General features: G+C 22.0%; 1 protein-coding gene across 1 annotated transcript; it reads right to left on the bottom strand.

Moving 5' to 3' along the window:
- Positions 1–645: 645 nt before the first annotated feature.
- On the bottom strand, positions 646–17540 carry Bm12326 (conserved hypothetical protein,hypothetical protein; the record flags this gene model as incomplete). The annotated part of the gene is made up of 13 exons (XM_043081507.1): positions 646–744; positions 932–1069; positions 1500–1616; positions 2154–2362; positions 2600–2862; positions 3133–3394; positions 4635–4760; positions 5242–5652; positions 6384–6657; positions 6999–7241; positions 7712–7829; positions 7964–8088; positions 17451–17540. 13 exons carry the CDS (start codon positions 17538–17540, stop codon positions 646–648), a joined length of 2475 nt encoding a protein of 824 aa, XP_042937441.1.
- Positions 17541–27867: the final 10327 nt, after the last annotated feature.

Genomic DNA, 27867 nt, shown 5'->3' with positions numbered 1-27867 from the left:
TTATCAAAGAAAAAGAAAATTGATATTACCTAGTACTCTTCCTTTTCTGTTGTCATTTTCATCGGTTTTCTTTCCTAAATTCTAAATTAAAACTTTTAATGGAGACATCTATTACTGCATGATGTTAGTTTACCTCAAAATTCCATTAATTTTTTAAGAAGTGAAAAAGAAGAAAGATCAACTTGTAGACATGGTTACAGGTCTTGAGAGATAGTCGAGAATTGGAAGACATTTAGAGGCATATCAACTGCACCAGAAAAAAATTTCAGTTTCACACAAAATGTTATAAGTATTAGTTTATAACTCAACTAATATTTAAGTGTATGCCTAAGACATAATTAACTGATTATGACTTAAGAATTAATGAATTATTACATTAACATTATTAAAACAAAATACCTCAATTATTCTATCGCCAATCAAAATAAAAACATGGAGGAAATATTTGAATTAATTTTGCAATACATTCTATCACAACTGCATATAAATACATACAAACATACTATTTCGTCCTCTTCTGGTGACAAAAAAAAAAATACCAATTTCGAGGATTCTGAGCAAAATTAAACAGTTTGTTATTGGAAAAACAAAAAAAAAAAGAACGAAGTTCATTGTACCCGCTTGATTACCATAAGCAAACAGCAGCTATCGTTTCCTTCCTGGTGCAAAAAGGTACTGCAATTGAGGTGGTACGGTAGGAAGCAAATTCTCCGGTATTGTGTAGTTCTTAACAAAGTTGGCAAGCTAAAAAATAAAATTATTGATCGGATTCACGAATGATAATGATAAGTTTATTTTTTTTTTTTTTAAAAAAAAAAAAACGCAATTCATTTCATTTCTTAATGAATTAGTTTACTTTAATGTAATTTAATAAATTTGATTTCTAAATTAAACCTTTAAGTTAAAATCTAAATTAGAAATTAAAATAAACCTGTTCTTTGAGAGCGTCCAATGCACCACCTGTATTTACCCATCTTTGCAACCTTTGCAAATTATCAATACCAATTGTTCGATCAATATGGCCTAGTAATTTAGCTTGGCTATCTAATTTTTCACTACCCAATGCAACCTGAAATTTAAAAATTACTGGTGTAATTTATTAATCATGGAATATATTTTTACATCAACAAAAACAGCAATGCAATTAACAACAGTGTTTATTACACTACAAATCAAATTATCAGTATCCGATAATAGATAGCATACGGTACTATTCTTTGCAATGACATACTGTAATACCGTATTTTACTAGGATTCCTTGTAATACCGCATTTAATAGAATAATTGTTATTATTAGGAGCAATATCCGTTAGCATAATTGATTAATAATCTTTGATTATCTTTGAAAATATATATATTCCTCAGAAAAAAAAAGGCATGGAAAAAAAAGAATGGTACATAAGTTCTGGTAAAAAAAAAATCAAAATTCGTAGCAACAATTTTATAATTTTCAAAAAATTTAAAGAAATATTAAAAAATATATAAAATATATGATTTACTTCTAAAATATCAATTGCAGCAGATTCAATTGGTGTACCCTGCTCAAAATGATTGATTGCCTGATTGAAACCAATGTCTGCTTTAGTTAGAAAATTCAATAATGCAGATGGTTTAATCTAAAAATAAGAAATAAAAAGTTATATATAGATATAGCATTTTAAGTAAGAAATAAAATGTTAGAAAATAAAAAGTAAAAAATTTCTGTGTTAGAAACAAAAATAAGAAGTAATATATGTTTTTGTTTTTTCTGTTTTTTTTTTTTGTATAACAGAAACTAATGTGTTTTTATTTTTGTATAATAGAAACTAATCGGAAACTTTTTTATAAAATTAACACTTTTATAAAATTTCTTGAATTCAACAACTTTTTTTTTTGAAAATTAAAGATGGCAAAAAATATTTAAGTGTTAGCATTAATTTCACAAATAATGCATAAAATATGCTACCAAAAATGATAAAAGTAAAGTTATCATTCAGATTTGTGATAACTGTGCAATCGTTTCATTTTTCTTTTCAATATTATCAGTCATTTTCTCATATAAAAATTAGATCAGTTAAAGAAAAAAAAAAAAATGAAAAATTCACATTTCATTTATCATTGCAGAAAAGGACGAAATGAAATTTTCAATTTAATTAAAAACAGAAAAAGCAAACCGTTGTTGGTGGATTTTGCGTTTTAATATAACGATCTGATAATGTTGGTAAAATACCAGCTGCAGCACCACCTATTCCAACAGCTGGTACCGGTGGTGGTATAGCTGCACCGGATGGAATCGGTGGTCCAAGACCATCACCAGTTGGACCCAACCGATTTGGTGTTAATGCAGAATCACCGGTAAATATCGATTCTTTAACTTCATTATCTTAAAAAATAATTATTGTATAAAACTTTTTTTTTCTTTTTTTTAGACACATAAGCAATAAAAATATCTACAAATTTAATTAATTAATTTTAAAAAAAAATTTTTTTTAACCATAATCAATTTTAATTTATGATTGTTTTTAGATTTTTATAGCAAAATCTCTTGTTTTTCTTTTTCTTCATTTTTTTTTTTCAATTTCTCAAAAATAAGCTCATATTTCAAATTAAAAAAAAGTACCGAAATTATTGAATCCTGTTTGTGTTCCACGAAATGTACCTCCTAATACTGCTCCTCTTTTTCCTGTTCCAAAATCACCGTCAAATTCGGAGGGTGGTAATGCAGGAATTAATCCGGAATTTTTTAAAACCGATTGTGAATTAGTTGATGATGTTATGCTTAAATGTTGTGTAGTTTGCAATGATGTTGTTTCGACTGAAGAATCCGTACTATCAATTCTTTCGGTTGTCATTTTTGTTGTCTCATGATCTGTTGATATTATGCTAAAATTTTGATTATTTTTAATAACTATTTATGATTTTTTAATTTTTTAGGAAAATTACGGAAAACACTAAAAAAAAAATTTTGTTGCTAATATTTTCATTACTATTTTAATTTCAAATCTTTATAGGTGAGAATTTTTTGGGAATTAATTGTCTTACTATTTTCTTCTTATTATTTTTTTTTTTTTTTTTTGATTGGAATTATTGGAAATTTAATAAAAATTTTCTTGTACACTTGGAAAAATCAATTAAAATTAAAGAGAAAATTACGTGTTATGATCATCTGTTGATTGTTTATGTTCACTGCTACCAAATATACCAACATTTGCTTGACTAAAATCAACCGGTGGTGGTTTACCACCACCAAATCCTGTTAAACCATATTCATCAGTTGGAAATTTCCCGGTACCAAATCCTGCATTATCTATTTCAGTTTTACCAGATTCTGATTTAAACTCTATTGATTTATCAAAATTATCAAATCCACTACTCGATGCACCACCGAATAAATCACTTGAATCAACTGAAGGACCTGCAACAAAAGATAACAAAAATAAAGACTTGAAAAGGTTTAAAATACTTCGCAAAAAACACTTCAAAATTTAATTGACCATCTGACTTACATTAAAAATTTAAAAAAAAAAAAAATAATACTAGTAAAAATTTCAATTCCTCCTAGTACAGAATAATATTTAAGATTAATCGATTTTTATTATTTTATACAAACTTTTTTTTTTGTATTTTTCTTTCCCAATTATTTTGTACTAATTTTTCTTTTTATGTATTTATTTATTTTTTCCCTCCATATCATCCCATCTTGTAAAATCATATCATCCTTAAATCACTTCAGCTTATCACATTTGTTTATTCTTGCATTTTCTTTTTGTACAGGAAACATCACTATCTTATCATATCATCTTTTAACTTTCGCATTTATTTTCCCCCTTCCTTGTCATGTAAACATATCATATCAGATTATCTTATCATATCTGTTCGTTGTTCTATTTTCCTTTTATATAGATATATTATATTTTATTATCTTTCCGCATCCATTTATCTACTAAATTTTTCTTATACAAATAACCTTATCATATCTTATTATCTCTTATCACATCTATTCACTTCCTCATAGTAGATATCACCACGCATACTTTTTCGCCCCTTTTTTTTATAAATATATCTTATCTTATATAAGCATTCTTATTATCTTATCACATTTACTTCATTTAATTTCTCACTTGCTTTTCATGCAGACATATTTTATCACTTTTTGCTATCTTATCACATCTGTTTATTTCCTGATTTTCTTTTTATGTAAATCTATCTCATCAGGTTTTATTAATCTTATCACATCTGTTTTAATTTCGTATTTCCTTTTTATGACGAAATACAATTATTGTAAAATTAATATTGCTGAAACATGAAATAAATAAATAAATAAATAAAATAGGTTATTCTTTCATAAAAATTTAGCACAAAATTTTCCACCATCTACTACCTCTCCCTCTCTCTCTCTCTCTCTCTCTTATCCCTTTCTCATTATCTTTTTTACTATCTCTGATCAAACGATTCTTAATTTCCTAATCTTTTGACCTCTTTTTCTCATTATTTTTAAGTTCGTTGTTTATTAGGAAGAATTTCTGTTGGAAACAATCAAAATATCACATTTTATCGTCCAATCGTTCCAATTAGTAAATTTAATTGTTATTTAAAAAGTTTTAAATGCAGCGAAAATGTGAAAAAATATTTTTTTTTATCATTAACTAACTAACCATTTGCATCATTGTTTAGACTTTCCTGTCCAATTTTATTTTCCAAATTTAACGGTTCAAGTTGAGGTAAAATAATTGGACTTCGTCCGGATGCTGTTTGATTACCTCTTAAAGGTCCTCTATCATCTTAAAAAAAAAGAAAGCAAAAGCTAAATAAAGCACAGTAAAAAAAAAAAAATAAAAAATAATGATGTTTTCATGATAATAAACACATACATAAAAGACTGTTTGGTTTTAAAATTTTATCTTTTATTAAATATTTTGTAAAATTAAAAAACGAAAAAACTATATACAAATTATTCACAAAAATCTTTCATTGTCTTAAAAAAAGAAAAAAAAAACAGAAAATTAAATAAAGCAAAATTATATAAATTATTATATAATTTGTTGAGTCTTCAATGTATCATAAAAATGATAATATAATTTTTTGAATCTTAAAAAAAAAGTATTTCGTATAAATTGCATAAAATATTAATGCAATAATAGAATAATCACTGAAATTAAGATTTGTTCCATTAAAAATTTAGAAAATTCAGAATTTACTATGGTACTATAGTTTTTATGAATTGTGTAATGCATAAAATATGAAATGAAACTGAAAACGGACCCGGTTTTCGTATCTTAAGTCGTGGTTGCCGCCGAAATTTCTGAGCAAATTTAAATTTCTTCGCCGGTGTAATTTTTCGAAAATGATAGTCATTTGATGATGTGCTGAACGGAAATGAATTCGGTTCAGTGGTTGTTGTCGTGCTATCGAAATCAGTTATTGAAGTAGGAATTGAAGTGGTCAACGATGATGAAGAAAGCGATGAAGCAATTGTAGATGTGATGGTTGTTGTGGGTATAATAGTTGGTGCATTATCAGTAAAAGCAATGGTATCAATGGTTGTTGGTTTTGGAGTAATTTCGGTAACAAAATTGGTAACAGGTACTGTAGTGGTAACAATTGCAGTAGTAGTTGTTGTTGTTGATAATGTGGTAGTTGTTGGTTTTACTATTTCTGTTGGCCATTCATCTACTAAAATTAAATTATCATTTTATGTTGAAAATAATAATAACAAAAAATTTTGCATTCATAAAAAATTGCAGTAAAAAAATTTATTAGATTTAAAAAAACTTCAAATCTTTTAAAAATCTTTAAAAATATAAAAAATTTCACTTCAAATCACTTAAATTCGAAATTTGCAAAAAAAAAGATAAAAATGACTAAAAATCATTTTTTATTTCTTGTATGAATCAATTAATTTGGTAAAAATTTATGTCTCAGTTTGATTTAAAATAATGATAACAATGATGAAATGGTTGACCCTAATTTAACTGAGACAAATTTCGTATGAATGATGCAAAATTTCCAATCACTTTCGATTTTTCCAATTGTTCTAACATAGAAATTACAATTAGATCTTTGATCACAACAAAATTAATTGAAATAGAAATTTCAGGAATTTCAGGAATTGATGAAAGTTATTGTAAGAATTAAACAAGGCAAAATTTCATTATCTTTATTATCTAACAATTGCTGAATTGTTCAGTTAATTAACTAATCATTTAAAATAATTAATTAACTAGTGAAAAAAAAGTAAAAGTGTTTTTACAATAATTTTTATAATTCAATTTAACTGACTGACCATTTTCATTCTGCCAAATATTTCATCAAATACTTTTTATCTTCATAACAAAGATATCTTCAAAAGAAAAAAAGCAAAGCAAATAAAAGGAAAACAAAAAAAGAAATTATATTAAAAAAACCTTCGTTGGGGAATAATTTTGACTTTATTTCAACATTTGAAAGTAATATTCCATCCACACGAGGTCGTTTTTCAACTTTTTCAGGATCAATTAGTATTTGTGCTGACTGCTGTTGTTGTTGTTGTTGTCGTAATCGTTTGATAATTTTTTGCATTCGATTTGAAAAATGTGATGGTTCATTGCTATCTTTTGTTAAAATAATACGATTCCAATTTCGCCGAACATACGGATATTGTATCGATTTCACCAGTGGACCCAGTTTACGCCATCTAGCCTGTACGATGCGTAAAATTAGAATGAAATTCAAATTCAATTGTTATTGCCATTACGATTATTAATTAACATTGTAACCAACATTAATTATTGCTATTGATATCTAAAAAAAGAAGAATCAACATTTATATTACTTAAAAAACTTTTAACAGATTACATTTTTATTAAAAAAAAGCGAAAAAAACTAATAAAGATAATAGCAATTATTATTTATTCACTTTCTAATTGAAACAACGTATGGTAAATAATAAATTAAATGTCAAAGAGTAAACATATTTTTAAATTGACTAGTTATAACGTGTATTGAAATATCATTTTTATCTTTTTTTCTAATTACAATACCTGTATCCTAGCTTGTTTTGCTTCATCAATATTAATTCCTGGTGATATACGACTTAATAGCATTGGTTGTGATGTTAGAGGTGTTATTGTTATTGTTGTTGTTGTGGTTGTTGTTGTTGTTGCTGTTGTTGTTGATGTTGATCTTAATTTTGGTTTTACACTTATTGGCTTCTCTTCATTTCCATTATCATTAAAATTTTGTAGAAATGGTGAAATTACTTTCGGTAATATACGATTCATTTCCTGAAAGAAATAAAGGAAAAAAAATGGAAATTTTTATGTGTAGCAAATAGTTTCCGGTAAACAATAAAATTGGTATTTATAATCCTAGTAAACAAATAAAGATACTGAAGAGAAACTCCAAATTTATACATAGGATACGGTATAGCACTAAAGAGATACTGTACCCTACAGTACCTTTATTTTAATTTTTTGTTCAAACAGAACATCAAAATGTTGCTTATTTTAATTAAATTTTAATGAGAATAATAATGAAGTGTGGAAAAGGAAAAGTAGTGAAATAAGATAAAACTGCTAAAATTAAACAGAATTATGTAAGATAAGGAAATGAGCAAGGAATATAAATAATGGGTAAGCGAAACAGGGTAGGATTGAGGTATAGGAATAAAAAATAATGATGGAATATAGGAAAACTATATTTTAATTTTTTGATCCTTACTTATTTCCATTTTTTGTCAACAAATAATACTAACATTTTTGGAATAGGACGAGAATAATTTTGATCGTGGATAGGTTTGTTTTATGATATTTTGGAATTCATCATGTGAACGCTCCAATATCGTATTGTTCATTATTTGTAATGATTGTTTTCTGATAATGAAAGTAAATTAAATTTCACATACATTAAATGCACATTATCCAAACAATTAAATAAAAGAAAAGGTGTTAAAAATTATTGGAAAGAAAAAAGAAAACAAAAGTTAACTTTAATATTAATTACTTACATTTGTTGATCAAATGGTTCCGTTACAATATTAGTAGATTTAAATGGTCGTAATTTTTTAATATTATTAATAATTAAATGGCTTGGACGACGACGATAATCAAGTTTTGAGGTATATTGATATTGCTGAAAATAAAAATTTGATATTAATTATTAGCTTTATTCATAAAATATAATTTTAAAAATATAGAAACTTATTTGTTTAAAGCATATTTGTCACGTAGTAATCATAATTGCTTGTTGTAATAAACTTTGATTAATTGTATGATATGTTGATAAATAAATTAATGATATTTACGCAGTATCACTGTAATAATTCATTAAATCAATTTGCTGTGTATAAATTAAATGTTTATTTAATCGTTTTAACTTCTTTTTAAATTTTATTTTGGCAAATTATTGTATTTTAAGTTGTGAAGAATAATGATAATAAGTTTTATTATGCTAAAAAAACTTTTTGCATTTTCATTTTGGCAATAAATAATTGTAATTGACATAATAGTAATAATAATCAGAAAATATATATATATATATATATAATAATATTAATAAAATAAAAAAAAAAAATTTATTTTTTTCGAATTATTAGCTCTTTTTCTTTTCTCAATTGCTTTTTACAACAAATACTAAAAATAATAAAAATAAAGCAAAATTGCCTATTAAAAAGATTTATATCAAATTATTTGTATTAAGTAATAAAATTTTTTCCATATGTTTTTTTTTTTTAGCTTACAGTGTTCGATCAATCTTCTAAGTACTATTAAATTAACTTTTTCAAATATTAAGCCAAATGGAAAAATATTCCAAAATACTTTTTTAAAAACTCAAACAGAATTAATATAAATTTTATTCTTAAAGCCTACAATCGATTAATAAAATCGTGTTTTGCCTCATTTTCTTACATTTGTATTTATTTTTTTATTTCTATTATAAATGATAATCAGTTAAAATTAATAATTATTAAATTGGAGCAAAATGTTTCTTTTCCCATTTTTGCATTTCGTTTTTTCATTATAAATTATTTAATTGAATTAATTTAATTAATGAAATCTTCTTACTTATTTTTGGGCTTTTTTTCAATCTCTTTTTTTTTCAATTCGTATTTTAATGAAATGAAGTTTGTTTTTAAAATGACAGAATGAAAAGACAAATAGAAATAGGAAGGAATAGATGAAAAGAAATTACAGTAATGATTAATGTCTTTGTAATTCCCGCACGAATAAAAAAAAGAAAGCGATAAGGAAGAAAAATTTTATCAAATAATAAAAACTTTACGCTAAATTTTTTTTAAAAAAAAAAGGAAATAAGAACAAAAACAAAAACAAAAACAAAACAAAACAAAAAAAAAGTGAGCAAAAGAAATGAGACAACCATTTATCATTTGAAATTCATTTATAAATTATATGCTAAAACAAAATCATCATCAATATTTATTTCTCTATGAATGTTTTAACAATAAATAATTTTTTTCTTTATTTTTTTTTTTTGTCTATGATAATTTTAATTAATATTTTTTATAATATTTATGTCATTTCATTGCTTCTATTTTTATGAATAGAATAATGAATTGAAAAAAGAATAACTTTAATTTTATCACTTTTTTTTGATCGTTATAATTTTATCATCTCTTTATTAGTTTTTGCAAATTATTATTATTTATGCTATCATTAAGCTTACTTATCATCATGATATGTTGGTGCTGTTATATTTTCCAATGATGTTATCTTATCATTAATGCTATATTATCAGGTTGGATTTCTTGTCATTTTATCACTACAAAAAATGAATGATAACGATATGGCGTATTGATCAGATGAAATGATAAAAAAATTTAGCAAAATTTATTACTATTTGATTATTTCATTCATATCTAAAGTTTGCTTTAAATTTTTATTATCTTACACAACTAACTGATTTAAGCAGTTTAATCGTCAATTTTTAATATTTTTCGAAATAAAAAATTTTGAAAAAAAGATTAAAGAAAAAAAGGCATATTTTATAAAAATAATAATATATACGCATACTAATCATTCCACTGATTATTTTTTTATCATTAAGGTCTGATTTCGTTGATATGCTAATCATTCTTTATCACTATCACAAATTTAATTCTAAAAATTGGTATTTGTAATTTGATAAAGTGGAAGATGACAAGAATATGGAAAAAGTGCAACTTTAATATTTTATTTGAAAAAAAATGATATATTATTTTCTTTGTTATCAACAATCAATTCATACTTTCATAAAAAATTAATTATCCATTTATCAAACAAAACCATTTTAAAACATTTACTTCAAAAAAAAAAAAAAAACGGAAAGACTTACTAAATTTAAAATCTTTTCGTTTTGTGACCTTATTCTTTCTCGTACAGTAAGAAAAAAAATTTGTTGATTTATTACAACTGATAACTATAACTGTTACTATCAGTGTTATTATCAGTTAAATACATCATTGTATTACTTGCAATTAATTTTCTTACTTACTTATTACATCGTCATTATCATATTTTATTGAAAGTAAAAGTATGATTTATTTTTTTTACACAATTTAAGGACCAAAAAAATTAAAAATTTTTTTAAAAACTAAAAATTTTTTTTTAATTTAAAAATCAAACAAAAAAACGAACTACAATTTTGTTTTAAAATTTATGCTTTTTTTTTGGTTTGCTTTTCCCAATTTCAAAACTTCAAATTTGCTTCCTTTTCGTTTCTCTTTTAAATAATAATTATTATGTGTTCAAATTTATTTCTTCAAATTTCATATTTTTTTAAATTTACTTGTTCCTTTCATTCATCGTTTTTTTTTTCTTTTTTGAAAAAGTAATTATTGTTATTTTATAGCAGTTAATTATTTGAAAATTATAATTAATTTTCAAATATTATGATAATTGTAAATGGATTAAATGGATTGGCAGTATAATTATATTTAATTTTTATTCAAATATACTTTCTAAATGTCTTATGTGGAATGTGATAATTTGAAGTTTAGGACAATAAAACTGCAACAGCAAATGACATCAATGGTAATTTTAGGTAAAAATTTTTAAAGGAACAGATGTATACATATCAGATATAAAACTAGTTTAGAGTAAACAAGTTAAACAAGTGGAAACCGGATCTTTCAACTTCTCAAATTTGAAATTATTTCAATTTCTTTTATATAACGAAAAAGGAAAAAAAAGAAGGAAAAATTAATTTTTGAATCAAATCAATCCATCATCATTGTATTCTATTCAAATGACAAAAAAAAAAGAGGAATAAATCTAAAGAGAACTTATAAAACCTTAAAAATTGAATTATTTTACACATAAAATTTTTGATTAAAAAGAAATTTAATTCATTTATGCATAAAATTTAAAAAGAAGAAAATTTCGGCTTTGTTTTTAGCGAACAGAAAATTGTTTTTGTTAATATAATAAATAAATTGTTATAATCCTTTAATAATTCACATAACAAATATTATAAAATAATTTACAACAAACAAATCAATTTTTATTTTGTTAAATCACGTACAACACGTACGCTGCGTTTCCTTTCTTTTTCTTCAATTCTACACTACGGATGATAATAATTAGTTACATTATTATTTAAATCGTCATTATTCTATATTAATTACTATTATTGTTGTCATCATTATCACCACTACTGCTAGTCTACTTAATGTCATTAACATTTTCACTATCATTCTCACTATCACTATAGTGTAGTATTTATTATTATTGTCATTATTATCGTTATTATTATCACTCCCATTATTATTACTATTATTATAATTGTTATTATTATTGTTATCACTATTAACATTTATCATTACTACTATTATTATAATTGCCATCATTTTCATTATTAATATTACCACTATTACTATTATTGTTATTATCAATACTACTATTATTGTTATCATCATTAATTATTATTACTAATATTATTACAATTGTTATTATTATTATTAATCAGCTATGAAATTTGATATGTATAATATGAATAATTTTTTAATATGTGAATGACGTAATCACTTCAAATTATTGGTTAATGAGAATTTATGAATACATTAAAATTTGAAAACAGAAGGGACAAAAGCGGAAGAAAGATTTTACAGCGAAAAGATATGACACAGTGGCTGTTGGAATGTAAACTTAATTCATAGAAATATAACCATTCCATAATTCGTTAATATTATTAGTTAAAAAAAAATAATTTGGTAAAATCGTAAGATAAATAATTATAAAAAAATAATTGTTATTAATTAGATTAATAATTATAAAGAATAATAAGTGAAAGGAATAATTTTAAATGTTGGCAAGCAATTAAAAGAAAAAAAATTATTGAAGCAATTAAGAATTACAAAATATTAAGCAAAATAATTAAAACGAATAAATCTAAAGCGATTATTTAATGAAATAATTAATTAAGTAAAATGATATGTATTTCCATATAGTCACATTTCTCACACATTTTTTCCTTTTTTTTTTTAAATACAATAATTTTGAATTAAAAAAATTCTTTTCATTAATAAATTTGGAATTATTTTAAAGTACTAAAAAATCCAAAAATCAAAAATTATTGTAATAAACAGTTTGATATTAGTAATAGTTGAAAAATATATTCAATCGTTTTTATTTTTTAATTTTGACATTTGAATAATATTTAGTTTGTTTTTTATATCTTATTTTACACTGAAGCAAATTTTGCAAATTATCATTTTTTTATTTTTAAAAAAAAAAAACAGACAAAACTTTTTATGCAAATTAATCATTAAACCTAACAAATTAATATTAATTTCCTAAATCATAGTTATTAGCATCATTTATATTATCACTATCATTTTCATAAATAATATATCATCACCATCATTATCATAAATAATATATTATCACCATCATTATCATAAATAATACATTATCACTATCATTTTCATAAATATTATATTATCACCATCATTATCATATAGTTTATTACAATCACTGCCAAATTTGCCTTTTTCTTTAATTTATAATAAATTTTACAATTAATTTTTAATCATTAAATATGCAATGCAATCATATTCATATCACTATTATCCTTTTATCATCATTATGCCAAGTAATAACGACAATAATAACAGCATCAATTATTACTATTACTATTTTCAATAATCATTAAAAAAAAAAAAAAAAAACTTCTTTCATATACTTTTCTCTTTCATCGCTTCTTTTTCAAAATTAAAACCAGTTTTGAATAAATTTAGACAAATCAATAAATTTATTTCAAAAAGAAGAAAATGTGCACAAAAAAAAAGTGCTTTTATAGTATTAATTAAATCATTGAACAATAAATTTTATTAGCTGATAAAATATAAAATTCTATAGTTACTTGATAATAATTATTTTCTCACAACAATTTTAAACTATCATAATAAAATTTTATCGTTATACAATTTTATTTTGTTAAAAAGATAAATTTGCAGCGTATTTTTGATATAAAAAAAAAAAAAAAATTCCTTTTTTGGTTCGAAAAAAAACTAATAATTTATTTATTTTTTTTTTTCATTTTCACAAATAAGCTAAAATCAAAACTTGGATTAAGCAACTGAATTAAACAAATCTATAAAGAAATTATTAAATTTAAATTAAGTAGAAAAATTATTATATTAACACTGTAATCAGAAATTTGAAGTGTTAAATGAATAGCAATTCATTAATTTGACTTCAAAAAATATTGTTCTGAAAACATTAAAATGACTCTACAAAATATTACATTCAAAAAAGATAATTAAAACAAATAAAAAAAAAAAAGTGAAATTCCAAATTTTCAAATTGAATTTACTTTTTCTAAAAAATGATTATTATTTAATAATTTTTAATGAATTGGACAAATTCATTAAATGCAATAACTATTACTTAATTAATTACTTAATTAATGGTCACAATCTATCGTTCATAATTCAATTCAAAAAATGAGAAAAAAAACTTTTTTTTTTTTTCATTTTAACCACGAATAAATTTTAATTTTGAGTGGAACAAACTCCCTTTTTATCACAAAAAAAAAGTGCAAAATCTTAAAATTAAAATTTTGTTACTTTGATTTGACATAATGTATGGATAAAAAAGGTTTGACAAAATTAAATCAAATTCTTTTTTTTTTTTTTCTTTCAAATGCGATAAAATAAAATCAACAACAAATTGAAGAATTCAAAAAAAAAAAGAAAAAGTAGAAATGTTTAATAATAATTAGATTGAAATTAGAAAATTTTTTAAATTTGTTTTTTTAGATATGAATGAATGGAAATAAATTATGAATTTTTATCTAATATAAGTATGAATGATATTTAAAATATTACTTTTTTTTTCTTCAAATTTGCTTCATTCATTCTGTATTTAATTAATTTTTTGAATATTTTCATATATTTATTGATCGATTTCTTTTTTCTTTTTGAAATTTACACACATATTTCTGATTTTTATTGAATTTGAAATATTTTTGAAGAAAATTTCAAAATTATTTTAATGTAACTGAAAAATTTATTGTGTTATTGAATTGAATTTCTCAATGTTTTCATTTCTCTAATTCTTAATCCAAGCAAAATCTGGTTTTTATTGATTTTGAAATATTTTTAAAATTTGTTCTCAATTTCGCATTCATCTGACTATGGTGCATTTTTTCCTTTCAATTTGAAAAAAAGAAAAAAAAAATGAAATTTATGATAAAAGTTGGTTAAAAAAAAAGGTTATAATAAATATGAAATTGTATTATTTTCTGAAAAAAGAAAGAAATGAAAGTTAAACTATAATTTGAATTAAAATTTGAATTGGAAGAAGCAAATTTTTAATGTTTCACAAAGCCAAGATTTTTCGATAATTTCTTCTTTAATTCATACTTTCAATAAATGTTTAAAATTTTTAAATTATAAAGTTTTTCTTTTTTTTGTTAACAAAATGCTTATAACTTTTTCTCCTCATTGTACACCCATCACTCTAATTTGACATTTTAATTTGTTTATTTACATATTTTTATTGAACAATTATTAAAAAAGAATTTTAAAAAAAAGGAAAAAGAAAAAAAAAACTTTTTTTTTACAAAAATTTAAATTATTCACTTCTTTCCTCTATTTTTTTCTCATTCATTCTTATTACTAAAATCCAATTAAATTTTTTTACATTTGTTTTTTTTTTTTAATCATCAATTTTCCATTTTTTTTTTTTATTCAAATATGAAAATTTGACATTAAGAAAAATGTCAAAAAAGTTCCAAAATGATTTAAATAATATTGATGAGTTTTAATTTTTATTCAGATATCAATGAAATGTAAAAAAATAAAAGAAAAAATTTTTTTCTTTTTTGAAAAGTTTGCTGATTTGCTGTCAACAAGTAAACAAATTATATAAAATATGTTGAAAAGTTATGAAATGAGAAAAGAATTCAAAATTCAAACATTGAATATAAAATTTGAAAATGATTGTCATCTTCCCTTTTTAATTATCAGATTATTTCTTTCATTCCTTATCCTTTTTTTTTTTTTTAAATTCTTTTTTTCCTTTTCATTCCTTCATCTTTCTTAATTTATATTTCAATCAATTTTTCTTTTTCAAAGTTCTTTTAATTTTGAGTATTTAATTTTCAAAACAAAAATAAATGATAAAGAATATATTGAATGAAATGAAGTTTTCTTCACTTCAGAAAATGTGCGATAGAAAAAAAAAAAAGAGGAAGTTTATTAAATTTTAAAATTGAGAAAAATGAAAAAAAAGAGGATAAAATGATAGAAGAAAAGAAAAAAAAAATTACAAAGATTTATTACAACAATAAAAATATTTGAACTGATTAAATGATTTCATTTATTTTTATTGTATTTTGCTTTTTTAAATAAAATAATTAAATTTGATGAAAGAAATATCTATTTTGCAATAATTTTCAAAATAGTTGCAATGATCAGCTATTATTGTAAAATATTTTAATTAATTAGAAATATAAATAATAAATTAAGTTAATAATTAATAGCAATAATTGTACTGGTAACATAAAATAAAATAAAAACCATAATTTTAGTAAAATTAATAAAGAAAAAAGTGAAACCAAAACATAACAAGGAAAATTATTTAAAATTTGTTATTTTTTCCTTTTAAATATTTTCATTTTTTGTTTTTCTTTTGGTAAATTTGATTAATTCCAAAATTTTTTCCTTTTTTTTAAAACTCTTTTTCTTCGTTTTTTGCAATTTCACAATTTAAAAAAAATAAATTTCAGTACTAATTGAAAGAAAAATGTCTTTAAATATTTAAAGTAGCAACTATAATAGCTATATTGGAAATAAAATATTATTTGAAATCAAAAATTTGAAGAAATTTTTCAGATTAATTAAATGAATTTAATCAAAATGATGAAAATATGAGTTCATAATTTGCTCATTTATAATTTCTATTTTTATTTAGTTACAATTACTGACTGGTTATTCATTTTTTTTTTTAGTTAATAAATTAATTTTATTATTAATTTAAAGAAAATCATAAGTTAATTAGTTTTAATTAAACTGAACAATGAAAAAATGATTTTTCAAAAAATATCCCAGCAAATATTTCTAAATTAATAATTAGTTAATAGTGGAATAATTGTTTTTTTCTTCATTTTCATTTTTTTATTATTGTTCCAAAAAATTCATAATTTAACTTATACTTGTAATACACTTTTAAGAGTAAATTAAAATAATTTTATTTTGCAATTTATTCCACTAAATTATTTTATGGAAAAAAATAGTAAAAGAAAAATTTGGTTAAATACTTTCTTTCTCTTCCATTAAAATTGATGAAATTGTAAATGAAGGAAATTAAAGTCTCTCAAATATTTGCTTGCAATTTGATAATATCTCTCGATTGATCAGCCGAAATAATCTATGCATAAATTTTAAGTGTCAATTAAAATAGGGAAAGTAACTTTAAAAAGTGGCAAATTTGATGTAAGTCTAAAAAAAATTAAAGACTAATAAATTCAAATTAACTCATTTATTCATACTCGTACACTCCTATTTAATATTTTACAGTTTAAAAAAAAAAAAAAAAAACTGTTTTCCACTGATAATTTAAGCTTTCATATTATATTGGATTTTTAATCCTGCACATAACTTTTGTAAAATTTGAAATTTTTTAAAACCAAAAAAAAAAAAGCAGTAGCCATATTCAAACATCTATTATTTACTGTTCCTAACCAAAGTTTCATTTATTTTTCAATTTTACAATTTCTAATTATCAAATCTGAGAAAAAAAGTAACAGCTAAATTATAAAACTTAAAAAAAAGAGCATCCTGTTTAATATTTACTATTTAAATTAAGCACTAACACTTATCTAGTTTACATTTTATATCTCATATTACATTGCTGTGATTTTTATGGTTAAAATTTTACAAATATATAAGTTTCTGAATTAATTTAAATACATTTGTTTCTTTTTTTAGTAAATCATTTTGTGTTTTTTTAAATATTGAAAAAAAAAAAAAACGAAAAATGAAAACAACTTACCGCATAACTGATTTGTCGATTAATAATGAAGCATGGAAATATTGAATATAGCAGCAACAAATATTGTAAATAATAAAATAACGCGAACATTACTGACCATTTAGGTAATTATTGTGACAAATTCTCGATAAAAATTGTTTATCAATGATTTGCCTTGTTTATTCGATGATAATAATAATAGTAACAATAGACTGGACCGCATTATCGAAGATGATAATCTATTTCAGTCATTTTGTTTTTTTTTTTTTTAATTTGAAAATTTCCACATGAAATATATTTGTCAAAAAACAAAAAAAAAAAAAAAAAAAATATCACAGTAGAATTTTTTAAATATTAATCGAAAAAATTTTTCAAAAGTAATAAAGATTAAGTAAGTATAGTAATTTGTTTATTTTCGAGTAGTTCAATTTTCAGATCATAATTGTCAGAAATAAAAATAAACAATACAGCAATGAGTAAATACGGAAATATGAATCATTCAAAATGAATAAATAAATGAATGAATGAATGATTGATTGGGTGGATGAACGAATGAGTGAATGAATGAATGAATGAATGAATGAATGAATGAATGAATGAATGAATGAATGAATGAATGAATGAAATGAATGAAATGATTTTGATGACGTTGACAATAAACTGAACACTAAAAAAGAAGGAAAAAAAAAAAAAAGAAGTGGAAATTCTTACCGGTGATAAATAAATGAATTTTCTTTCCTTCCTTCTTTTCTTCCTTTTTTTTTTTTTCTTTTCTTTTCGTTTCTTTCTTTGAAAAGAATTTTTGAAACAGCAAAATTTAGGATATTTATGTATCTGAAGAAGGAAGAAGTGTTGTGAAAGATGGATAGAATGAGCAGTAAAGGATCATTTTGATTTTGATGACACCAATCTTGGCGACAACCAGGATGATGATGACAACAACGACAATGACATAGTTTAAAACCGGCTGGATGTACCACCTCTTACAATCCTAAAATGTTGCAGTGAAATCACGATTGATATTGCTTCTTCATTATTATCATTATCATTAACATCAATGATAAAAATTTAAATAACAATATGTGATAGCTAGAGTAGTTAATTTTTTGATAAAAAATCAAATCAATTATAAATTGTAATTATGAAGCTTTTATCAAATTTTTAGCAGACCACCGTAATATTTCTTATAAAATCCAACTATTTATTGCTTAATATAGATGGAAATCATTGTGCTAATTAATAACAATGCATTGTGGTTGCTGAATTGTTATAAATTTTAGACAAAGATTTAATGAAATTTTTAATCATTTAAATTATTTGTAAGATATGGAAAAATGAATGAGTAATAGAAATAAACTGAATGGTTTCAGTCTAATCATTTATTCATACTTAATCATCTAATCAAATAATAATGATAGTGAAAATAACTATGATGAGAATTTGATCAAACTAAAGAAATTTATAAAAACAAATTGAATCAGTTCTTAAAAATTATATCATTTGCTGCTACTTGAACTTATTTTTACTGTGCCTTAATTTATCATATAAATGCATATTAACTAATTAATTGATCAAGTAATAGTAATTACAATTATATTTACAAACTAACTTTGCTTTAAACTACTAGCTTAAAATTTAATTGGAATTACTTTAGCAATATTTGTTACTCTAACGACTATAGTAATAATTTGAATACAAAGATTTTTTGTTAATGTTAGATACAAAAACAGTTTTTTGTCTTAATTACAAGTTTCACTTATCAATTTGTTATAAGTGAAATTTGGCGCAATTATATTTTCAATGCTTGAATATTACTTTCCGTACAAATAATTACCAATGTGTTCCATATATAAATAGCTACCGTATTCCAACACATGAGGCTTACTGTATTTTACCGTATCGAATGATAGATTTATGAAGTCATATTGTGCAAAATTGTCATTTGATGAAAATAGAAATTATATAAGGAAAGTGAGGTTAAGATAGTGAAAACTGAATAGAAAATGCTAAAGGATTATAAAAAAAAAATGAACCTAAGATGCAAAATTGAGAATTTGATACAGACCTAAATTACAAAATAAATTATAAAATATACAAATTAATTTCATCAGCAAAATATATTTTAAAAGAAGATTACAAATAAAGTTATTAGACTAATAACTTTAATATTTCATATTCAGTAGCGAATCAACATAATATCTGGATTTTACAAAGAAAAAAACTTGAAATTTTTTTCATACTTATCAATATATCATAATATTGAAGTAAATCAGTTATGGATGGTAGAGCATTAACCTAAAATCAAAAATGAATTTCGAAGACTTTAATATAAATTAATCAATTTTGAGATAACATACATTTATATACAGCAATGAATCCCGTTTACATGGTGAGATAAAACAAAATGGGTGCTTGTCATTCACATTAAATTTTTCCATCCATCAAAATCACCAAAATTTCAGCATACTATAAAAATATCTAGTTTCAGTTAAGTTTTTTTTTAATCTTTGAAATATCTGAAACTGTCTTCCATATCGTTTGCTTAAAGTTGCTTGTCTATGCTTTTTCATAACTAAATATAACATTTTAATCTATTTATATTGTCTTTTTTCAAAGTACTCATTGCCAATTTTCCAACAAAAATTCCGTAAAACTTTATATGCATATGTTACTGAAAGTAGAAGATCAAAATTATAGAAATACAATTAATTAATGCTTATTAATTAGTTTCAGGAGTCAAAAATTTAGATTTAAATTTATTTTTCTAATTTTTATGAAATCCGAGACTTATTTTTTGCATAAACAGATGTAACATTGCTATTCAATTCTTTCTGAAAATACTTCATGACAATAATATGAGCTAAATCCTTTTTGTAAATTTAACAAATTTACAATAATGCAATTATTTTTGCTAAAATAAATTTAAATTTACAGAAAATTATTTTGCTAAAACTGTTTTTACACTGAATTTTCCGTCAAATTTGGTAAATTTATAGCATGATTAAAAAATGGCAATATATAGAATAGACAAGAAGAAAGAGAAACAGATTAATTAAAATTATAAATATGATCAAAAAAAAAAAAGCAAAAATAATAACAGTGAAGAAAACATAATAATTCAGATCTGATGGTATACACTGATCGCTGATAGTATGCAATAAAAAATTTATAATTTAAGTTTTTGAAATTCAAAGATTTAATATTATGATATAACAAAAGCCAAGCTTCAAAATCTTCTGCATCATAATTTAAAAGACAATCTAAAGGATAAATTTTGATTAAGGTCAAATTAATTCCCAGGAAAATTCCATTATCGGTCAACGGGAAAAGACAATTTGAGTAACACCATTATTCCGTATTTTCTCGAAACGAAAATATCCATTGCACAGGAGGTGGTATCATTTTCTAATTTAATCAACAATTAAAGGCTTTTTTTCAAATTTATCAAAAAAAAAAAAAAAAAAAAAAAAAACCAGAATCATCTTGAATTATTTCAGATTAAAAGTTTAGATTAAAAGAACATGAAATATTATTGACCTCAGATTATTTACAAGAATGAAAAAATGCACATATATATCTTATATGGTTAATAATTTAAGGTTCATTCTTTTCAAATTTAGGAAATGCTTTTTTTTGGAAAATAAAAAAGGCTAAATCTTTAAATTATATTAGCTGCATACATAGAAAATACTAAAGTTAAGTTAATAAATAAACAAAAAAAGATAGCATTATAAAAATATAGAAAAAATATTTTTAGTTTATGCTTATTTAGTAAAAATTAGGTGCTCACAAGCATTAGCTTTAGCTTAATTGCATAAATGAATGAAAAAAAAAAAGTAAAAATAAAATTATAAACAAATCGTATTTTATGCTAACATATTTATTGCTATATATAAGCAATTGCTGAGATGGCTATTAGCTTTAAATGTGCACTTTTAGCAGAAATTGATAAAAATAAACGATTCAATTCAATATTTCTTGTCCATATCATTCGTAGAAAGCGAACCATGCGTTTACATCCGTTTTTATTTTTTTCTCCTCTTTCTTTTTTTATTTTTTATTGAACAATTTTTAACAAATTTACAAATTTTATATGAACAGTTGAAAAAATAAAAAAGAGAAACAAACATTTTATTAAGTGAAATTTGAATGTCATTTGCATATTTTTGACCAATTATTATAAAGAGTAAATTGAAAGAGATTTTTAGTGTTTGTTTTCCTAGCATTTCTTTTATAACGCCTTCATGTGGATTTAATATTTTTATTAATTATGCAATGTTGGTCAAGCTTGAACATTTAGAAATTTATCATTTTCTTGTCAATTCATTTATTAGATTAATCTTTTTCTTATCAAGTTTACCACCATAAATAGATGTCAACAAATAAATAATTGCATTTTTTCGTTGATTTGAAATATTGCAAAAATATTAAATTGTGAAATTCAAAATGCAAAATAATAAAACAAATGAATTTTTTCTAAAAAAAGTAGGATGGAGAATATGCAATTTTTCATTTCAAAACAAATTTCCTAAATTTCTCAATTTGATTCATTAACTGTTTTTTTTTTTAATTTGAGTGCATATGCATATATTTGAAAGCAAAGGTTTTCATCGATATTTAACACTTAATTTGATACTTTAAAATGCGGATTAACGATCAAGTAAAATGAGAGAGAAAGAAGGGAAGGGAAAGAGAAGTGGAAGAGAGAAGGAAAATAGGTAAAAGCGATTAATCGCACATATTATGGAATTCAATTGTCGGAAATTTCTCATTCAACAAAAGAGAAAATGGGATGCATTCCGTGTAACAAAACTTTTACAAACATCACTTATTTGAGAAAAAAGAATATTTGCATGTAAACAGCAAATTTACTCAGAACGCTGCGAATACGTGCAAACACCCTATTTACATGCGGACATCATATTTACATGCTAACACCATACTTACGTGCAGACATCATATTTACATGCTAACACTATATTTACGTGCAAACACTAAATTTATGTACAAACGTCGTATTTAAGTGTAAACATCTCATTTACTAGCAAAGATTACATTTAATGTTCAGACATTTATTCAATGGAAATAGCATATTTGCGTGAGATAACAAAGATATGAATGATTAGATGAACGCATAAAAGTTCGAAGACAAAAACTGTGATAATAAACAATTCTTTTCACAGCATTTTATTAATTTCTAATTAAAATTTCGTATAACATTAATAAAGGAACATCTGAAAAGAAAAAGAGTGAAAAGAAGGAAAACAATGGAATAGAAAATGCTTTAGATTAAAATTTCTGAAATAAAATAGGAATAGTTTGTTTTTTTTAAATAACTTAAAAATAATTAATTGTCAATGCTTAGAATAGAGCAATAAAATTATTAATTGCAAAAATATATTAATAATTGATTTTTATTTGGTAAAGCAAATGTTTGGAAGTTTTGGGATTTATTGATTAATGCATTGGATTGTTTTTGTCACATCATTTGTTTTTTTTTTTTTTTTTCTGGTGATATTTGCTTAGCACATTTCAATCTTTTCCTTTGTCAGCCTAACAACAAGCACTAGTGTTCATAGCTTGTTTTTTTAATTTTTTAGCGCTTTTTTTTTTTTGATTTATTAACAGTTCTGTCTGTTAATTGGGACTTATAGGCAACTATCATATGATATTCGTTTTTGTCATTGATAAATTGATGAATTTAACTTTTAAAATTTAAAATTTTTGTAATTGCTATTATTATTCTGTAATTTATTCGCTAACATTTTGACAATAATTAAAACATCATCGTTAAAAAACAGAGCAGCAACTTTACTTTGTTCTCTACAGAAAGGCAAAAAAACGGAATTATTTATTGTTGATTTATTATTTCAGAAAATTTTTTGTAAACAAACCATATAAATTACATAAACAAATAAATAACATGCCTAATCCTAAAAGATAATGAATAAATTTATTTGTTATTTATAATTCGATATAAATGTAAATAAAAATGCAAATTTGCTTAGACTTTTATGTAGCATCGTTTCAATTCACTTTTTCTGATAAATTATTTATTGCTAATTAAATAAAGCAATACTATTGGAGATATTATATATAGGTAGAAACAACTGTTTACTTTTTCATAATCAATTCATTAATTTATTCTTATTTCATATTTAAATATTATTATTATTATGACTTTCACTGCTATTATTATTTTTTCAACAAATTAATTAATAAAAACTTGAATAATATCTTTGAAAAAAAAAAAGAAAACACTTAATTTCTATAAATTTTTAATAACTTTTAGTCAAAAATGATACGATTTGAAATATTAAATATTTCTTTACAAAAAAGATCTTTCGTTTCTTTTTTCTTTAGATACAAAAAGAAATATATAGGACAATAACTATCATAAAATTTAAATAATTCACTTGAATATTAATTTTATTAGTATTATTATTTACGAATTATGTGTAAATGTAGTATTAATGTGAGCTATTTAATTTGATTGAATTGATCACTTCCAATTTAAATGTTACAATTCTTTTCTAAAAAATAAAAGAATTTGTCTTATTCTTTTACTTTTTTATCAAATTATTTGTTGCATCATATGTTTATAATTCATTATTATCTGAATATTATAATAAAATTAAAGTTTAGATTTATTAAACAGCTTTTCTAAAAAAAAAAATTAGCCTTAATTAAAAAGTTTTTTTTATCCCTTTGTTGCATTTGATTTTTCACTCAGTGCTATGGTTTAATTTTAATTAAAACTAACTAACTTGATAAGCAAAGTTTTTTTTTTTTCCATTATCATTTAGCAATAGTTTGTTATAGTACAGCTGGATGCTCATTCAATTTCCTATTTTAAATTTAATTAAAATCAATAATAAATATTAGTGTGCTTTCGACATAAATTCTTACTTTGAAATTTCTAATTTATTAAATTAGCAAGTCATTTATTTTCGTAGCAACAATGAGAAAAAAAAATTAAGGATAAATAAAAACAAAGGAAGACATCTGCTTGATAAAATATAAACAAAAGTTCAATAATCTATTAAATTCTCGTCATTGCATTGTTATTTTCAGATTTCTTATTCCAAATGAAAGAAATAGAAAACAAAAAACAAAAAATTAATAAACGATAGTAATAAATAAAATAACAGCAACAAAACAACAATAATAAAATAGCAAAAAAACAAAACAACAAAATAGCTATAAAATGGCAAAACGCTCATTGTAAAATTAAAAATAATTAATAACAAAAATAACTACAACAAAAATTTTTTTGTAGAATTAATATTGAAATTCATTTGTTAATATTTAATTAGTCATCCCGTTGTTTATGTTTGCATTATTATCATTGTGATTTTTTTTTTTTTTGTTTATGTTTATATTATTATCATTGTGATATTGCTCTTATTTTCTTATTTTATTTTTATTATTTTCATGGTTTAATTCAAAAATTAACAGAAGGAAAAAAAAATAAATTCAGGAAAAAAAAGTAATTAATTTGGCGGAAATAAATTTTCCATTCAATTTTTAATAGCATTTAGCACTCATTTAATTTCCCGTCCTATTCTTGGTGTTTTCGTTGTTATTTTGTTATTGAAAATGATATGAGTGAATTAATTTTGCAATTTTTTTTTTTTTTAAATTTTTTTAGTAAAAGAAATTGTAATTTTTTAATTAACTATTAGCTATTCTTTGAATAAAATTTTTAAGAAAAAAAAAATTGCAATTTATTTGGAAAAAACTTGTTAATTAAATTTATTAATTAAATTTTGCCGGAAAATTAAAAAATAATTTCGTACTTTTGATGATATAAGAATTATTGCATTGTTCATTTTAAATTAATCCAATCCAACAATCTATATTGTTTACAAAATTCGACATAAAAATAATTTTAAAAAAAAAATATCTTTTTTTTTAAATTTTAACAAGCTAAATAAAAGTTATATAAGCTTAATTTTTTTTTTTAAAGGTTTGCTTTTCAGTTTTTGACAACAATTTGTATAATTTTATCACTTTTTTTTTTCTAATTTTCTTTTAGCAAAATTATTCGATGGATTTTTTTTTTTTTTAAATTTTTTTGTGTGATATTTTAAAATAGCTCAGAGAAAATGTATAAATATGATGCGGATGGGAGATAACAGAAAATGATTGATTATTGCTATCAATTAACAAGAATGCATCAAAAAAAAAAAAAAAAAAAGAGGGAGACAGAAAAATATAATAAAAATGTTGGGCCAAGTGGATTTTTTAGGAGGCCAAGTAAAAATGGGCCTGGTTTTTTAGCAGGCCAATAATGGCAATAATCTTTATTTTATTCAAAATAAATGTTTTCTTTGTTTTTTTTTTTTTTTCTTTTTTGGTAAGATAAAATACAGAATATCAATATTTATTGACTGGTAAATAATCCAATTTAATATTTGTTATCTTATAAATAACATTGAATATTTATTTTTTTTTTTTTAATAATACTATAATCATATTTGTTAATTTATAATTAATTCAATTCAGAATTGAATTAAATATTTGTTAGCTCATAACTAATAAAATTAAATATTTGTTGACTTATAAATGATTGAATTGATGTATTTGCATAAATAATTCAATGTAAATATTTGTTAACTCATAAATAATTCATTTCATATTCTTTTTTATCAGTTCAAAATATTTTGTTTTAAAAAAAAGTGAAAAAAAAAAATTTGAAATATTTTTTGAAAGATGCATAATAGTTTAGAATGTAATTATTGACTGATTATTAAAATAACTAATTTATAATCAATACTCGTTCTTTCTCTTTCTCTCTCTCTCTCTCTCTCCCTCCCTCTCTAATGTTTCTTTTTTTAAATTTTGTGAGATAAAAAAAAGTGTTTGTTGTTTGTTGGATAAATTTAAACAGAAATGAGTAATAGTTTAAAATCAATATGTTTCTGTTTTTTTTTTTTTTTTTTTGCCTTTTTAAAAAATTCTTTCCTTAAAAATATTTGCAGTTATTATTCCAATAATTGGCAAATAACAACAATAATAATTAATAATAATAATTCAATAAAAAATAAAAAATTTGTAAATTTATTTTTTAGAATTTATATTTTAACTGTTATTTAAATATTTTAAACTTTCCAACTATTAGTTTAATTTATTTTATCATAATTTCATTTTCTTCTGTTCAATCCAAAATTTATTCTTTTATTTTTTCATTTCTCTTTTTTTTTTTGTTGTAATTTTAACAACTTATTGTTAGAACTTTTTTAAATAATAATTTTAATTTTACAATTTTGCAAAATAATCAATTTTAATCAGCTAGCCGAAATATGGATAGGAAAAAGTGAAAAGTTTAATACTTTTATAACAAAAGTAAATTGTCAAAATGAAAGAAAAAAAAAAAACGTTAATAATAGTTTGAATTTTTGGTAATATTTTTTAAAAATCTATTTTTCAATTTTTCCAGAAAAAAAAATCTATTTTCAATGCTACTTAAAAATGAATGAAAAAAAAAAAAAAAATAGGAAGGAAAAGAGGGAAAGAGAAAATGAAAATGAAATGAAATTTGACAATATGAATAGAAAGAGACAAGTAGTTAAATATGAACAATGATGGATTTTTTAAATTTTAAAATTAATTTTCACAGATGAATTTTTTGAAAATTATCTATTTCTTCATTCCCTGCAAACTTTTTAGAAAGTTTTGTATTTTTCTAAGTGAGTAAATATTTTTGAAATTTTAAATAATAATAAAAAAAAAAAAATTAAGATAGGTTTTCAAATCTTACAAATTTGTCACCGCAATCTTTTAAAATGAAACTTTTTAAAATTCATCGAAAATGATTTTTTCGATCGTTTGAATAAACATTAAAAATTTTATCGATACAAATTTTAGAAATTTTTTGCATTTAACCAATCAAATAAATAAATGAAAATTTTTTTCTTTTATTATTCCTATTTTCTCACTTTTCTTTGGTGAATTTTATAAGCAATTTTTCAAATTTTACAGAACAAAAGTTTAAATTTCATTTGTTTTAAATATTTTATTAAGCAAATAACAACAAAAAAAAAAAAGGAAACAATAAGAAATAGTTAAGAATTTAATACTTGAAATTAGCAAATTATTGCATTTTTTATTCATTAAAACTCAAATTTTCAAAAATAAATTAAGCAATTTACATTAAAATAACAAAAATTTTAAACAAAAAAATATTTCAGTTATGTCAAATTTCTCTTTTTCTTTTTTTTTTTTTAAAAAAAAAAGGCAAATTACTAAAGCAATTTCAATTTTATTTTACAATTGTTTTTTTCAGCTATGTTCAATCCTTCAAATACTTTTATGTATTTTTGCTAAAAATTCTATTTGTTTAAGTTTTCTTTCTTCAATTTGAAATTTTTTTTTTTTTTTGTTTTTTTTTTATACAGAATTTTCTTCTTATTATTAGCTTTCTTGATTTTATTTT

Source organism: Brugia malayi, assembly GCF_000002995.4.
Source record: "Brugia malayi strain FR3 genome assembly, contig: Bm_v4_Chr4_scaffold_001, whole genome shotgun sequence".
Lineage (NCBI taxonomy): Eukaryota > Metazoa > Nematoda > Chromadorea > Rhabditida > Onchocercidae > Brugia > Brugia malayi.
This window is presented reverse-complemented; position numbering and strand designations above follow the sequence as displayed.